The sequence below is a fragment of the Oryzias latipes genome, chromosome 17 (genome assembly GCF_053564925.1).
Source record: "Oryzias latipes strain Hd-rR chromosome 17, Olatipes_Hd-rR_3.1".
NCBI lineage: Eukaryota > Metazoa > Chordata > Actinopteri > Beloniformes > Adrianichthyidae > Oryzias > Oryzias latipes.
This window is the reverse complement of record NC_136253.1, coordinates 37,020,236-37,036,630: the sequence shown is the minus strand read 5'-3', so window position 1 is coordinate 37,036,630 and position 16,395 is coordinate 37,020,236. Positions and strand designations below refer to the sequence as shown.

General features: G+C 36.5%; 1 protein-coding gene and 1 long non-coding RNA gene across 2 annotated transcripts; both read right to left on the bottom strand.

Moving 5' to 3' along the window:
* Positions 1–1,625: 1,625 nt before the first annotated feature.
* On the bottom strand, positions 1,626–15,115 carry LOC144986912 (uncharacterized). The gene is made up of 2 exons (XR_013650786.1): positions 14,583–15,115; positions 1,626–8,232 (listed from the first exon to the last, which is right to left on the bottom strand). It is a non-coding gene; the product is annotated as an uncharacterized LOC144986912 (long non-coding RNA).
* On the bottom strand, positions 9,367–12,893 carry LOC144986911 (uncharacterized). Its single transcript, XM_078935620.1, has 4 exons — positions 12,753–12,893; positions 10,959–11,102; positions 10,544–10,840; positions 9,367–9,809 (listed from the first exon to the last, which is right to left on the bottom strand). The coding sequence occupies exons 1-4, from the start codon at positions 12,841–12,843 to the stop codon at positions 9,490–9,492; spliced, it is 852 nt and encodes a 283-aa protein (XP_078791746.1). The 5' UTR covers positions 12,844–12,893; the 3' UTR covers positions 9,367–9,489.
* Positions 15,116–16,395: the final 1,280 nt, after the last annotated feature.

The following is a 16,395-nucleotide window of genomic DNA, read 5'->3' as shown; positions in this document are numbered from 1 at the left end:
ATTTTAGTACACAGGTGTTAATAAAATTTCCTGGCATTTTCAGTCACTGTTTGCAGTCTCTCTGACAAGATATTGTGCTACTAGAGGGTAGCAGCTAGCTGAACAGACTGTTGAAACCTGCCTGTGAGTAATAAAAGATCTTCTGTTGCAGTTGTATGTTTGAGTTTTGAAATGCAACAGGAATTTGCACTTTCGCAGAAGGGAAGTCTCATATTTAGGCAGAACTGTTTTTAGCATAGGTTGTTCAATGTATATAGAGCGTAGGATGTCTACTTTGCAGCATAAACATCTGGAAATAGTTTGGACATGTTGGTTTTCTTGTGGTTGTAGTAGACACTTCTTTGTTTTGTGAAGCACATGGACCCCTTGAGGTTGATGATAAATGACGAGGGTGTGACTAACCTTACGGCAGTAAGGCAACGACAATACGTGGTTTCATTTCTTTATGTTGTCATCTTGCCTTCCATAGGAATGTGGACAAACAACTTGTTCACCTTACCGGTGCACAAAACTGTTTGCTATATTTTTACTTTCAATTGCTCTAGTTTGTGTATTTATGCCTTATCTTTGTTTGGATCTGCATGGTTTCACCCAACTAGTGTCCTGGGGTTTCCCCCAGGCCAAGAGAGGGTGGAAAGAGGTATTAATGATTCGTTGCAGGAAATTGTTTTAGTATTATCATGGTTTCAATTATCTTTGTTTCAATTATCATCGTTTGAATGTATTTGTTTAGAAAGAAGGTTTAAATGTTAATTTTGATAGACCTTTTTACCTTTTTAGAGCTTTGTGTGTCTGTTCATCTGGTTATCTCATCCACAGCGAGGATGAAGGGGTTTCACCACACTGTCCTGAGGTGATAAGGAATGCTGGTGGAGTTAGAATCCACCACATGGGTCATTAGACGACAGCCCCTAATAAACTTGTCTTTATCTTGAATTTGCATACTCCCACCTATGTTTTTCATGAAAACGGCACGAGGAGAAGCAGACTATGGAGAGGACAAAGTGGTGGACATTTCCATCACATCTCTTCTGTGCATTTTTATTCTTGTCTTGTCGTGTTTTGTCATTGTTTTATTTTATTATTGTCTTTTGTTCTTGTTTTATTTTTTAAGTTTCTGACCCTAACCCTAATCAATATTTAGATCCACAGCAGACTCATCTTGGGGAGACATCCCAAGCTCTTTTGCAGTCGTTCTGTTGTATCACATGTGTCAGATTGAATAATTACCAGGCTTATTCAGAAGTCCATAGGAGGCCAGGTCCACGCTTGCCAGAGCTTGTGGGACATGCAGGAGGAGGACACGAGTGGTCAAGGCCCTGAATGACTTTTTGGATTTTGTTGCAATACTAACTAACTAACTAACTAACTAAGAATATTAACTAAGAATATTGCTATTCTTATTTATGTGGGCCATATGAATTGCAGCTTCTCCGATGGGACCCCCATGGAGGACATGGAAGAAATTTTCTGAATTACGCTTGTTGTCATGTTTAACATTTCTATTTCTACTCTTTCGTTGCCTGTGTGATTTTTTGATTCTTCCTTAATATGTCTCAATTTCTCCCCTTAATTCCAGGTGTTCTTTTCTTACAGGAAGTGTTATTTTGATTGTCTTTGCTCTCTTTTATATTTTTATACTTTTTATACTATAATATACAAGAATGTTTCTGTCTGAATGTATGCTGATATGTTTTGATTGTGTAATGTGATAATGTGTTTTTATTTTTGTGTGGCCTCACTTCATGAGGCCAAGAGAGGGAACTGAAGGAAATTATATTTTTGGTCCTCACTTTAGAAGGGTTTCTCTGTCTTATTTTATTTCGTTTTCTGTTTTACATATATCACCTTTAGTTTATTCCATAGCTAAAGTGTGTGCTTTCACTGAACTCATTCTGACCTCACATTCCTGAGATGTGACCTATGGACAGCAGCTGTCACTCATTCCCCTACAGAGGAGGGGGATGCTGACCTCTCGGGCACTGGCCAGCAGAAATGGAGCCAGCACTCTAATCTAAACCACCTGAAGAATAGAGTATGTCTGTGAGAATTTCTCTGGATGTCCAGTTCTCAAGAAGAACAAAAGACTGAACTTTGACCCAGAACCTCCATGGATATCCTGCTGTCAATCTGATTTGTTACGGACAGGAAGAGTCTGAGTTTATCACAGCACCAGGCGTACCTTTGAAGTCATTCCCTGAGGAGAGGAACTGGTCACGGAGAATGACCCTCTACGATTGGTTGAAGGAGGAGACGGATCATCGATCAGCCAATGCAAGTGTTCCAGGGCGGAGATTCGACGTCATGTTTTCCGCGGGAGGAGGGAAACCCGAATTGTCTTTAAAAGTCTGAGCAGAGCATAATTTTATTGTCTTCTTCTGTCTTGTGGCCTTTCATGTAAAACGCCTGTAACTTCTTGCGTTTTGAAGGCCTTCTAAAATGAGGACCCAGATCTGTTTTAATTCTGTCTTAGAACTTTTGTTAGGGAATAAACCTTCTGTGACTTTATCCGGCTGAATCTTGGTCTTATATCTCTCCCGACTAATAGAACATGCGTGGAAAAATCTCAGAGCGAAAGATATTTTCCTACATGTCCCACCTGGTGATGTCATTAAACAAGTTTCAGACAAATCTGATGTGGAATTTAAAAATCAAAACGATTGAAATCTGATATAAATGTGTTTTTGCTATATGTTCAAATATGTCTAAGAAAAAAACTGCTATTTTTTAGTCAGTCATTTAACTTTTCACTGATAGTGTCTCACCTGGTGATGTCATTAAATAAGGTTCAGACAGATCTGATGTGGAATTTCAAAATTAAACTCAATTGAAATCTGCTAAAAATGTGTTTTTGCCATATGTTTATGTACGCGTAAAGAAATAACTGCTAGTTTTTAGAGAGACATTTCACTTCTCACTGATAGTGTCCCACCTGGTGAAGTCATTAAATTAGTTTCAGACAGATCTGATGTGGAATTTCAAAATAAAACCCAATTGAAATCTGATATAAATGTGTTTTTGCCATATGTTTACGTATGTCAAAAGAAAAAATAAAACTGATAGTTTTCAGAGAGTCATTTCACTTCTCACTGGAAGTGTCCCACCTGGTGATGTCATTAATAAGTTTCAGACAGATCTGATGTGGAATTTTAAAATTAAACCCAATTGAAATCTGATATAAATGTGTTTTTTTATCCATATGTTTACGTTAGTCTAAAAAAATAACTGCTAGTTTTCAGTCATTTCACTTCTCACTGATAGTGTCCCACCTGGTGATGTCATTAAATAAGTTTCAGACAGATCTGATGTGGAATTTCAAACTTAAACCCAATTTAAATCTGATCTAAATGTGTTTTTGCCATAAGTTTGAGTATGTCAAAAAAAAAAAAAAACAACTGCTAGTTTTCAGAGAGTCATTCAACTTTTCACTGATAGTGTCCCACCTGGTGATGTCACATGAAAAGTTTCAGAGGGATCTGATGTGGAATTTCAAAATTAAACCCAATTGAAATCTGCTAAAAATGTGTTTTTGCCATATGTTTACCTACGCGTAAAAAAAAAAACCTGCTAGTTTTCAGAGAGTCATTCAACTTTTCACTGATAGTGTCCCACCTGGTGATGTCACATGAAAAGTTTCAGACGGGTCTGATGTGGAATTTCAAAATTAAACCCAATTGAAATCTGATATAAATGTGTTTTTTTTTATCCATATGTTTACGTTACTCTAAAAAAATAACTGCTAGTTTTCAGAGTCATTTAACTTTTCACTGATAGTGTCCCACCTGGTGATGTCATTAAACAAGTTTCAGACAAATCTGATGTGGAATTTAAAAATCAAAACAATTGAAATCTGATATAAATGTGTTTTTGCTATATGTTCAAATATGTCTAAGAAAAAAACTGCTATTTTTTAGTCAGTCATTTAACTTTTCACTGATAGTGTCTCACCTGGTGATGTCATTAAATAAGGTTCAGACAGATCTGATGTGGAATTTCAAAATTAAACTCAATTGAAATCTGCTAAAAATGTGTTTTTGCCATATGTTTATGTACGCGTAAAGAAATAACTGCTAGTTTTTAGAGAGACATTTCACTTCTCACTGATAGTGTCCCACCTGGTGAAGTCATTAAAGTAGTTTCAGACAGATCTGATGTGGAATTTCAAAATAAAACCCAATTGAAATCTGATATAAATGTGTTTTTGCCATATGTTTACGTATGTCAAAAGAAAAAATAAAACTGATAGTTTTCAGAGAGTCATTTCACTTCTCACTGGAAGTGTCCCACCTGGTGATGTCATTAATAAGTTTCAGACAGATCTGATGTGGAATTTTAAAATTAAACCCAATTGAAATCTGATATAAATGTGTTTTTTTATCCATATGTTTACGTTAGTCTAAAAAAATAACTGCTAGTTTTCAGTCATTTCACTTCTCACTGATAGTGTCCCACCTGGTGATGTCATTAAATAAGTTTCAGACAGATCTGATGTGGAATTTCAAACTTAAACCCAATTTAAATCTGATCTAAATGTGTTTTTGCCATAAGTTTGAGTATGTCAAAAAAAAAAAAAAAAACAACTGCTAGTTTTCAGAGAGTCATTCAACTTTTCACTGATAGTGTCCCACCTGGTGATGTCACATGAAAAGTTTCAGAGGGATCTGATGTGGAATTTCAAAATTAAACCCAATTGAAATCTGCTAAAAATGTGTTTTTGCCATATGTTTACCTACGCGTAAAAAAAAAACCTGCTAGTTTTCAGAGAGTCATTCAACTTTTCACTGATAGTGTCCCACCTGGTGATGTCACATGAAAAGTTTCAGACGGGTCTGATGTGGAATTTCAAAATTAAACCCAATTGAAATCTGATATAAATGTGTTTTTTTTTATCCATATGTTTACGTTACTCTAAAAAAATAACTGCTAGTTTTCAGAGTCATTTAACTTTTCACTGATAGTGTCCCACCTGGTGATGTCATTAAACAAGTTTCAGACAAATCTGATGTGGAATTTAAAAATCAAAACAATTGAAATCTGATATAAATGTGTTTTTGCTATATGTTCAAATATGTCTAAGAAAAAAACTGCTATTTTTTAGTCAGTCATTTAACTTTTCACTGATAGTGTCTCACCTGGTGATGTCATTAAATAAGGTTCAGACAGATCTGATGTGGAATTTCAAAATTAAACTCAATTGAAATCTGCTAAAAATGTGTTTTTGCCATATGTTTATGTACGCGTAAAGAAATAACTGCTAGTTTTTAGAGAGACATTTCACTTCTCACTGATAGTGTCCCACCTGGTGAAGTCATTAAATTAGTTTCAGACAGATCTGATGTGGAATTTCAAAATAAAACCCAATTGAAATCTGATATAAATGTGTTTTTGCCATATGTTTACGTATGTCAAAAGAAAAAATAAAACTGATAGTTTTCAGAGAGTCATTTCACTTCTCACTGGAAGTGTCCCACCTGGTGATGTCATTAAATAAGTTTCAGACAGATCTGATGTGGAATTTTAAAATTAAACCCAATTGAAATCTGATATAAATGTGTTTTTTTATCCATATGTTTACGTTAGTCTAAAAAAATAACTGCTAGTTTTCAGTCATTTCACTTCTCACTGATAGTGTCCCACCTGGTGATGTCATTAAATAAGTTTCAGACAGATCTGATGTGGAATTTCAAACTTAAACTCAATTTAAATCTGATCTAAATGTGTTTTTGCCATAAGTTTGAGTATGTCAAAAAAAAAAAAAAAAAACAACTGCTAGTTTTCAGAGAGTCGTTCAACTTTTCACTGATAGTGTCCCACCTGGTGATGTCACATGAAAAGTTTCAGACGGATCTGATGTGGAATTTCAAAATTAAACCCAATTGAAACTGCTATAAATGTGTTTTTGCCATAAGTTTGCGTATGTCAAAAAAAAAAAACTGCTAGTTTTCAGAGAGTCATTCAACTTTTCACTTATAGTGTCCCACTTGGTGATGTCACATGAAAAGTTTCAGAGGGATCTGATGTGGAATTTCAAAATTAAACTCAATTGAAATCTGCTAAAAAAATTTTTTTGCCATATGTTTACCTACGCGTAAAAAAAAAAAAACTGCTAGTTTTTAGAGAGTCATTCAACTTTTCACTGATAGTGTCCCACCTGGTGATGTCATTAAATAAGTTTCAGACAGATCTGATGTGGAAATTTAAAATAAAACCCAATTGAAATCTGCTAAAAATGTGTTTTTGCCATATGTTTACCTATGTCTTAAAAAATAACTGCGACTTCTCAGATTCATTTCACTTCTCACGGACAGTGTCCCACATGGTGATGTCATGGAAGGAGTTTCAGACTGATCTGATGTGGAATTTCAAAATTAAACGTGTAAAGAAATAACTGCTAGTTTTTAGAGAGACATTTCACTTCTCACTGATAGTGTCCCACCTGGTGAAGTCATTAAATTAGTTTCAGACAGATCTGATGTGGAATTTTAAAATTAAACCCAATTGAAATCTGATATAAATGTGTTTTTTTTATCCATATGTTTATGATCTCTCTGTCCACAAATCCAACATCTATCATCAACCTGCTCTGACCCTCTGTTGCTACTTTCTCTAAACCTTCCTCTAAAACTTCCTTTAAAATTTCCTTTTCCACGACCACGATTTCTTCCTCTGTTCATGTTCCTTCCAAAAAACACATCACTACTTTCCTCCTGCCAAAAGGTATCTACACTTTGATTTCTAAATTTCTTCTTATTCACCATCACTTTTTCTGCATGAACAGCAAAATTCATAAACTGTTGTAGTGCTCCTGTAGGTAGATCAATGTAATGCTTCCTTATCCAGTCTGCAATCTCTGGTCTCATAGCTTGCAGTAAGGCTTGTTTCAGCTGCTGTCTATAGGCACCATCATCATTATCATCATCTCTGAGTCCACTGTTAGCTTTAAAAACTTCTTCAAATCTGACTCTAAAATCAGACACTAACTCTCCATCTTTTTGTTTAGTTTGACCAATCTTTCCATAATCAGGTCACATTGGAAAGGCTTCTCTAATTCTTTGTCCTAAAAGTGTAAGACTTTGAATTAACTCTTGACTGTTATGTGGAAGAGGTCTGGGTGGATCGTCATCATTCATAGGATTCCAATTTCCCTTTACTTTTGCCCAGTCTGCTTTCATAGCAGTCATCCATGCTTGTTGACATTCAATGCCATTCAGATGATAAGCTCTCTGAACTTCCATCATTTGCTCATGAAAATCATGTGGATTTTCCCTGTGAGAGATAACTCCCTCTACTGCCTTCTTAACATCCTCCACTGTCCAGGTCCTAAACACAAAAAGTGTAGGTCTCTGGCCATCTTCTCCAGCTCTAGGATTGGGCACTTCAATCATTGGAAATGTCTCAGCAAGTTCAGATGACCCTCCAGCTTCTTCCAAACCAACCCCCATAGTTTTACTCCATTCAAGTTTTTTCCCTTTTCCTCTTAACGTCATTTTTTCTTTTTCTGGTTTATTTAAATCAGTCAGTGGTGGGTAAAGACCCGTCAAGGAAGGAGCAGTTGGCCCCTCATAGGGAGGGGGTGAGAAAACAGCTGGATTCTGTTCCCCCCCTTCTTCATCATGTCCCTGCTCACCCTGCAGCTCAGCTGCAGCCTGCTGCAGGGGTCTTGGTCTTATCACAACTGATTCATCATCCTCTTTTTTAGCAATCAGACATGCTTCCCTAGTTTTACTTTTCTGAATGCCATTCTTTCTTTTTGTTGCTTCATTTAACCACAGTTTTGCACAAATTAATTCTTCACTACTTTTTGTTTCTTTTTTATTTTGTTTTTAATTTGTAACCTTTGAACTAATTCAGTACATGCCTGTACTCCAAGATTCCCCTTAAAATTGTAGTTTTTATCCCATTTTCTCAAGAACGTAGTTGAGCCTGGATGAGCTCTTTCCATGTATTTTGAATCCCCTGTTAATTCTACTTTTCTATTTGAATTCCCCATTTGTTTTTTGTTATTTTTATTTTTTTATTATTTAAGTTAGTCACAGAGTGTGATCAGAACCAACAGAGAATTTCTCTCAGGACCGAATTTCACTCCCCGTGCAACAAGCTTCTAGGTCAGACCTATTGTCTGATCCGGTCACACGTTTAGGGTCCTCCCAGGAGCAAAACACGTTTTAGACTCTGGGTTCTTTTCACCTAAAGCCAAATGAGATGAAATCTTGTTCTACTTCAACAAGCAGCCTTGTGTTAACACCGCAAGGTTTCCAGCTGCCCACTGTTTCGAACAAGTTCACTCCTTTCACACAGGCACACACATTCACACCAAAAAAAAAAAGTTTGGTAACGCTTTATAATAGGTGTCCTTAATAAACTATTTATAAGACATTAACAAGCACTTTTAATGTTGTAGTAAGCTGCTTATAAAGACATTTATTAGCAGTTGTAAATGTCTTACAACTGACTCACAAGTTCAAATAAGCTGCTTATAAACACATCAAAGGACTCATTAATAAACTATTTATAAGACATGAACAAGCACTAGAAAGGTTGTATTAAGCTGCTTATAAACACATTTATAAGCAGGTGTAATTGTCCTTAATAAACTATTTATAAGACATTAACAAGAACTTTTAATGTTGTATTAAGCTGCTTATAAAGATATCTATTAGCAGTTGTAAATTTCTTACAACTGACTTACAAGTTCAAATAAGAGACTTATAAACACATTAAAAGACTCATTAATAAACTATTTATAAGACATGAACAAGCACTAGTAATGTTGTATTAAGCTGCTTATAAAGACATTTATTAATCCTTCATAAAATGCCTTACGAGATAATAACAGTGTTGCTATTAACAGTTTATTAAGTGTTTTGCAGCCCCCCAATCTAAAGCGTGATCAAATAGGGGTTCATATTCACAAGCCATTTATAAACTGCTTGTATGGGATTAATAAATATATTTACAGTGTTCTTATTAACAGTTTATTAAGTGTTTTGCAGCCCCCCAATCTAAAGCGTGATCAAATAGGGGTTCATATTCACAAGCCATTTATAAACTGCTTGTATGGGATTAATAAATATATTTACAGTGTTCTTATTAACAGTTTATTAAGTGTTTTGCAGCCCCCCAATCTAAAGCGTGATCAAATAGGGGTTCATATTCACAAGCCATTTATAAACTGCTTGTATGGGATTAATAAATATATTTACAGGTCCCATGTTAAGTGGACTTACATTTTCTTAAGTCCAGCTGCTATGACTTAACCTCAAAACTACACCACCTGGATGAATGAGAACCTTTACTGACAGTTTGAGTGTTTTGCAGCCTCCTAAAGTGTGGGCTATGTTTTGCCACAAACAAAAGCAAAGTACAGAATATGAAAAATGCCCTTTATAACATTAACCAAAGCCACAAACATATAACAACTCTAACACATCACAACAACATTGTGGATAACATTTTAAACTTTCAACAAACTTAAAAAAAAAAAAAAAATCAATATCTGCCCTTCCCAAGGGGCAGTAACTGTCCACTTTTTTTAAAAGTGTCGATTGTGTCTTCAATTTGTGAATTTGCATCAATTGTGTCGATGCAAGCTTTTGTAAAGTCGCTAAGTTTCTTTTTGGGATTGTGAAACTGTTTTAGCTCGGAGTACTTCTGTGGGGCTGCAATGGCAAGTTCTGCCACCGCAGCACTGCACACAACGGTGTTCCGATCTACTCCCACTTTTCTGAATGCTGCAGTTAATGTTTGTCCTTTGTTGAAGGCCTTGAGGACCTTTCTGTAACGCTCCACCACCTCATCTGGGACACGTGCTGAAACATAGAAAGGATGGTCAAGCAATGTTTTGAAATTGTGTACTCTGCATGTTTGCATGACATATATTAATTATCAAACATATATGTTCCTGATTTGATGGTCTAAAACTCTCTGTGTGCTGCCCCCTAGAGGTTAAAACAAGGTACTAAAGTTGAATTTTACGATTGGTCTATTTATGTCTATGTCCCATGTCAATTCAGAGCATTCGTGTCATACTTTACATCTCCAGCATATAAAAGCCCTGCCCATCTTAGATTGTGTAACGGTCGGACGTGAAAGTTAGACAACAGTTGTTAAGTGTAATTGTCATTTAATCCAGAAAACTCTGTCCTGGTGATGGGATTTGGAATGAACTTTCACTCAGGATTCTTTGCTACTATGTTAGCTTCATTTTATCACTCAGACATGGTTCTGCAAACCCTCAGCTGTGCAAGCAGCCCCACTGTTGGGCATTGTTGAGGTCAGTATCACTCCCCATACTAAATAGGCAGTGTGAGTGTAACCAACCCTCGCCCCGCCACTTTTTTCCCCCATTTTTTAAATCCGGGCTGGGAGTGGAGTCTCCAACTGTCCTGTTGTGTTACCCTTTAATGGAATACACATCTCATCATTTTTATATGTTAACTATCTATACCTGTCACATTTGGGTTTCTGTCTATGTTATTACCTCTCTGTAAGGGGACACACCATAGCAATTATTTCTCAAGAAAAATTGAAAATCTGAAGTTACCTCTTCTGACATGTTTGCGGGCTTTGATTTGTCTCTTCTTTCCACTCTTGCCTCTTTTTTTCTTCTTTTTTGGTGTTCCCTTCTTCTTCTTTCCATTCTTCTTCTTCTTCTTCTTCTCTTCATCTGAAGATGAAGACTCAGACGAAGAGTCAGATGAAGAATTGCTGCATGAAGAGTCACTAGAGTCTGAAGAACTGCTTGATGTACTTGCAGATGAACTTGACTGAACTTGGGAAGTTTTTTGTTGTTTCCCATGCAGCATTATGTCATTTGTGGAGGCTTGTGGAGGATGTTTTGCTGCAGAACAAAAATATAATTGTTGCAACCCAAAAGCACAGTGTAATTTTTAAGCTACTACTTTTATTAAGAAAAGGCAACAACACTACTTGTAGTATGTGGTGTTGCTTGCACATACCTAGCTGTTCTTTCAGAAAATCTTTTTCTGCTGACAGCTCTTTGATGAGCTCCTCCTGCCTCTGAATTTTTTCTGTCAGCTTTTTGATTTGTTGTTGCTGTTGTTTTGTAACAAGCTGGGCAGTAGGTGACACTTCAGCCTGATCTGTTAGGGGGAAAAAAATAAAAGTTTATCATTTAAAAGACTATTTGGGATTGGTAGACAACATTAAAACAACATTTTGAAGAATACATTTTTTGTTTTGCAAATATTAAGTAACATTCTTATGGTACAATTTTTAAGGGATGGTCAGCGCCAAACACACAAATCTGTATGACTGCTTCACGATCTCACTCAGATTTTTATGATGAAGGAAGTCAAGATAAGTGGGAGATTTTCCTAAAAAATCCTCCATGGCGTACATTGCAGTCAGCTTTGTTTTTTATGTCCAATCAAAAGGTCCGAATACCGTGACGTTGTCTTAGCCTGCTAGAAGTGCGTGCTGCAGCAGTTTTTATTTCGACTGAACTTGAGAAATCCGCGATGGGAGGGTTAGGGTTAGTGAAATGTTAATACAATAGTACATATTTCACCATTAATTTTGTGACATTATATGGGAAGCCGAGCTTCCCTTGCAGTCTTAAAGAAATCGCCACTGGTTTAAACGCTCCAATGTGAAAATACGTCTGTCTGAAAGCAGCATAACCGTTAGGGGTGTAACGATACGCTAAAATCTCATTTCGGTTTAATTCAGAGTTTCTTAGGGCTCGGTTCGATACGTTTCGGTTTGGTACTGATGTTTAACAAATCTGCCTGATATGAACTGATATTTTATAAAGTATTATCTTATTGTTATTTATTGTGTGTGTTTTTCTCCCTTGGGAGATTAATAAAGCTTTAATTCATATATTTTGGTATTTTTACTGTACAAAAAGCCAGAAAATAATTTCTTGCAAAATGCATTTATTGGTTTTATATAAGAATAAATAAAATTGACCTCTCTAGGGGATCTGCTTAATAAAATAAGAAAAACTATTAGCTGCCAGGAACTAAAAACTTTGAATAATTAATACTGGCATGAAAAATTAACTTGCACATTTATTTTCTTGTAGACTGAAACAGTCGGGTCATGCCGTTTTAAGAGCATTAACAGATCTATTCTGTGGCATACACTATCTTTGAGTAACAATGTCAACACAACAGAGCATTCCCCACAGGAGAGCGTAAGCTAAGCATTAGCCATCCTGATCCTGTGGACATGCGCACTGTCACCTCCATCACCTGATAGCTGTTGAAGCTGAAGTGCAATGACGTTTTTGGCCGTGGAAGGCGGATCTTCCTTCGGGGTTCACTTACCCGGGTGGACTTTTTGCAGTTCTCCATAACTGAGCTACAAAAAACTAAACGCGCGGTCACAGAAACTGTTGCGCTGCGCGCGACAACCTCTGCCCCCCCCCCCCCCCCCGCCCCCTTTCCTACAGGCGCGCGAGTGCAGAAACCAGTGAGAGTCTCGGTGGAATACCACGAATAACATTAGTTCCGCCTCAACGCAAAGTTAATACATTTGCGGGGAAAAAATAAAAAAATAAACAAACCGAAAACCGAAACGGTACGAACGTGAACCGAACCGAAAGTGCCGTACCGAAACGTTTCGGTCCAACTACGTGTACCGTTACACCCCTAATAACACGTCATAAACAAAATAAATATTAATGGACTGACCCATTTTGAGTTATTTGACAAAATATAATTAAAACACGATTCAGCTGTTTTAGGTCTTCAGAGAAGGACTTGACATATTTGTTTGTAGCTTACCAGGGAGACGTGCTTCATCTGTTTGCTTCCTCTTCATACTTTTCTTCAGCTCGGGCGACTTCGCCCTTCCAGCTCCAGAGCGGGTGTACATGCGGCTTCGGACTTGTGGGACAGACACAGTGGATAACTATAGCGAGCAGCAAACTCTTACTAAGCTTAGCAACGATTGAACAAAAGCTGGGCCTGCGCACTAAGAAAATGTAAGCAACCAATCCAGTAGCGTTTAATTTGTACGACAGTCCGTTTCGTAGTGGGGGGATCAAAGTTGTCGATAATGATTGGAGATTAAAATTGGCGGCAAAAGACTGGCGGCAATAAATTCAAACTGGTTGTATGAAACTCAGGAAGGCGCTTTTATTAACGTAAGAAATGACCTTAGTTACCAGACTGCGGAGGCTCATTTTTGCGGGCAAATCTAAAAGAAAAGCCTTAAAACTGATCAAATGGATGCAAAAAAATCATCTTTTAAGAAGGGAAATGAAATGCAGCATCTGTCACAAGCGAATGAAATTGAAAAAATGGAAGACAAAAGACCATTATGCTTGGTAAGTATGATTGTTGTTGTTTTTTCAGTACATAATGGCTGCAGTTATTAAAAGAAAAATGTTGTGTTGGAAATTTTGGTTGAAGCCGATTAAGTTGATATAATTTGACTTTGCAGGAAATGTCAGCGTGCTGTGCATAGAGGAAAAAAAAGGGTGAAATCGATTCGACACAAGTCTCTATTCCAGCGTTCAAAAATATCCCTTTTTGAATGGATGCAGTTCATATACAGGTATGTGACTGTCTCCAACTATGATATTCACATCATTGCTTTTTAAGGTGGTACACATAAAACCAGGAAACTCTTCAGCTTCATACACGTTCCATTGATTAAACTGCTCTTGTACATTTTGTTGACCTTTCTTTTGTTTAGGTTTAAAGATGTTCAAAGGTTGTACCAATATGTTACATAAAGTATGCTTTTGGCGTAGGAGCAAGCATGCAAAAAAGAAAAAAATAATAACTGAATAAAATATATTCAGTTTATATATAAATATATATATATATATATATATATATATATATATATATATATATATATATATATATATATATATATATATATATATATATATATATATATTAATATATTTATTAATCCCATACAAGCAGTTTATAAATGGCTTGTGAATATGAACCCCTATTTGATCACGCTTTAGATTGGGGGGCTGCAAAACACTTAATAAACTGTTAATAGCAACACTGTTATTATCTCGTAAGGCATTTTATGAAGGATTAATAAATGTCTTTATAAGCAGCTTAATACAACATTACTAGTGCTTGTTCATGTCTTATAAATAGTTTATTAATGAGTCTTTTAATGTGTTTATAAGTCTCTTATTTGAACTTGTAAGTCAGTTGTAAGAAATTTACAACTGCTAATAGATATCTTTATAAGCAGCTTAATACAACATTAAAAGTTCTTGTTAATGTCTTATAAATAGTTTATTAAGGACAATTACACCTGCTTATAAATGTGTTTATAAGCAGCTTAATACAACCTTTCTAGTGCTTGTTCATGTCTTATAAATAGTTTATTAATGAGTCCTTTGATGTGTTTATAAGCAGCTTATTTGAACTTGTGAGTCAGTTGTAAGACATTTACAACTGCTAATAAATGTCTTTATAAGCAGCTTACTACAACATTAAAAGTGCTTGTTAATGTCTTATAAATAGTTTATTAAGGACACCTATTATAAAGCGTTACCAAACTTTTTTTTTTTGGTGTGAATGTGTGTGCCTGTGTGAAAGGAGTGAACTTGTTCGAAACAGTGGGCAGCTGGAAACCTTGCGGTGTTAACACAAGGCTGCTTGTTGAAGTAGAACAAGATTTCATCTCATTTGGCTTTAGGTGAAAAGAACCCAGAGTCTAAAACGTGTTTTGCTCCTGGGAGGACCCTAAACGTGTGACCGGATCAGACAATAGGTCTGACCTAGAAGCTTGTTGCACGGGGAGTGAAATTCGGTCCTGAGAGAAATTCTCTGTTGGTTCTGATCACACTCTGTGACTAACGTAAATAATAAAAAAATAAAAATAACAAAAAACAAATGGGGAATTCAAATAGAAAAGTAGAATTAACAGGGGATTCAAAATACATGGAAAGAGCTCATCCAGGCTCAACTACGTTCTTGAGAAAATGGGATAAAAACTACAATTTTAAGGGGAATCTTGGAGTACAGGCATGTACTGAATTAGTTCAAAGGTTACAAATTAAAAACAAAATAAAAAATAAAAAAGAAACAAAAAGTAGTGAAGAATTAATTTGTGCAAAACTGTGGTTAAATGAAGCAACAAAAAGAAAGAATGGCATTCAGAAAAGTAAAACTAGGGAAGCATGTCTGATTGCTAAAAAAGAGGATGATGAATCAGTTGTGATAAGACCAAGACCCCTGCAGCAGGCTGCAGCTGAGCTGCAGGGTGAGCAGGGACATGATGAAGAAGGGGGGGAACAGAATCCAGCTGTTTTCTCACCCCCTCCCTATGAGGGGCCAACTGCTCCTTCCTTGACGGGTCTTTACCCACCACTGACTGATTTAAATAAACCAGAAAAAGAAAAAATGACGTTAAGAGGAAAAGGGAAAAAACTTGAATGGAGTAAAACTATGGGGGTTGGTTTGGAAGAAGCTGGAGGGTCATCTGAACTTGCTGAGACATTTCCAATGATTGAAGTGCCCAATCCTAGAGCTGGAGAAGATGGCCAGAGACCTACACTTTTTGTGTTTAGGACCTGGACAGTGGAGGATGTTAAGAAGGCAGTAGAGGGAGTTATCTCTCACAGGGAAAATCCACATGATTTTCATGAGCAAATGATGGAAGTTCAGAGAGCTTATCATCTGAATGGCATTGAATGTCAACAAGCATGGATGACTGCTATGAAAGCAGACTGGGCAAAAGTAAAGGGAAATTGGAATCCTATGAATGATGACGATCCACCCAGACCTCTTCCACATAACAGTCAAGAGTTAATTCAAAGTCTTACACTTTTAGGACAAAGAATTAGAGAAGCCTTTCCAATGTGACCTGATTATGGAAAGATTGGTCAAACTAAACAAAAAGATGGAGAGTTAGTGTCTGATTTTAGAGTCAGATTTGAAGAAGTTTTTAAAGCTAACAGTGGACTCAGAGATGATGATAATGATGATGGTGCCTATAGACAGCAGCTGAAACAAGCCTTACTGCAAGCTATGAGACCAGAGATTGCAGACTGGATAAGGAAGCATTACATTGATCTACCTACAGGAGCACTACAACAGTTTATGAATTTTGCTGTTCATGCAGAAAAAGTGATGGTGAATAAGAAGAAATTTAGAAATCAAAGTGTAGATACCTTTTGGCAGGAGGAAAGTAGTGATGTGTTTTTTGGAAGGAACATGAACAGAGGAAGAAATCGTGGTCGTGGAAAAGGAAATTTTAAAGGAAGTTTTAGAGGAAGGTTTAGAGAAAGTAGCAACAGAGGGTCAGAGCAGGTTGATGATAGATGTTGGATTTGTGGACAGAGAGATCATTGGCTGAGAGATTGTCCTGAAAGAAAGAAATCAGATTGACTAGATGGTAGAAGTAATGTCAAGATTAACAATGAATCTGAACCAGAAACTCAAC

What these genes read in the sequence shown, in the direction of transcription:
- LOC144986911 (XM_078935620.1), bottom strand. Translation starts at nt 12,843, where the DNA reads ATGTACACCCGCTCTGGAGCTGGAAGGGCGAAGTCGCCCGAGCTGAAG. An exon ending in AGATGAAGCACGTCTCCCTG is followed by an intron (nt 11,103 to 12,752) that starts GTAAGCTACAAA and finishes TCCCCCTAACAG; the next exon opens with ATCAGGCTGAAGTGTCACCT. An exon ending in TTTTCTGAAAGAACAGCTAG is followed by an intron (nt 10,841 to 10,958) that starts GTATGTGCAAGC and finishes TTTGTTCTGCAG; the next exon opens with CAAAACATCCTCCACAAGCC.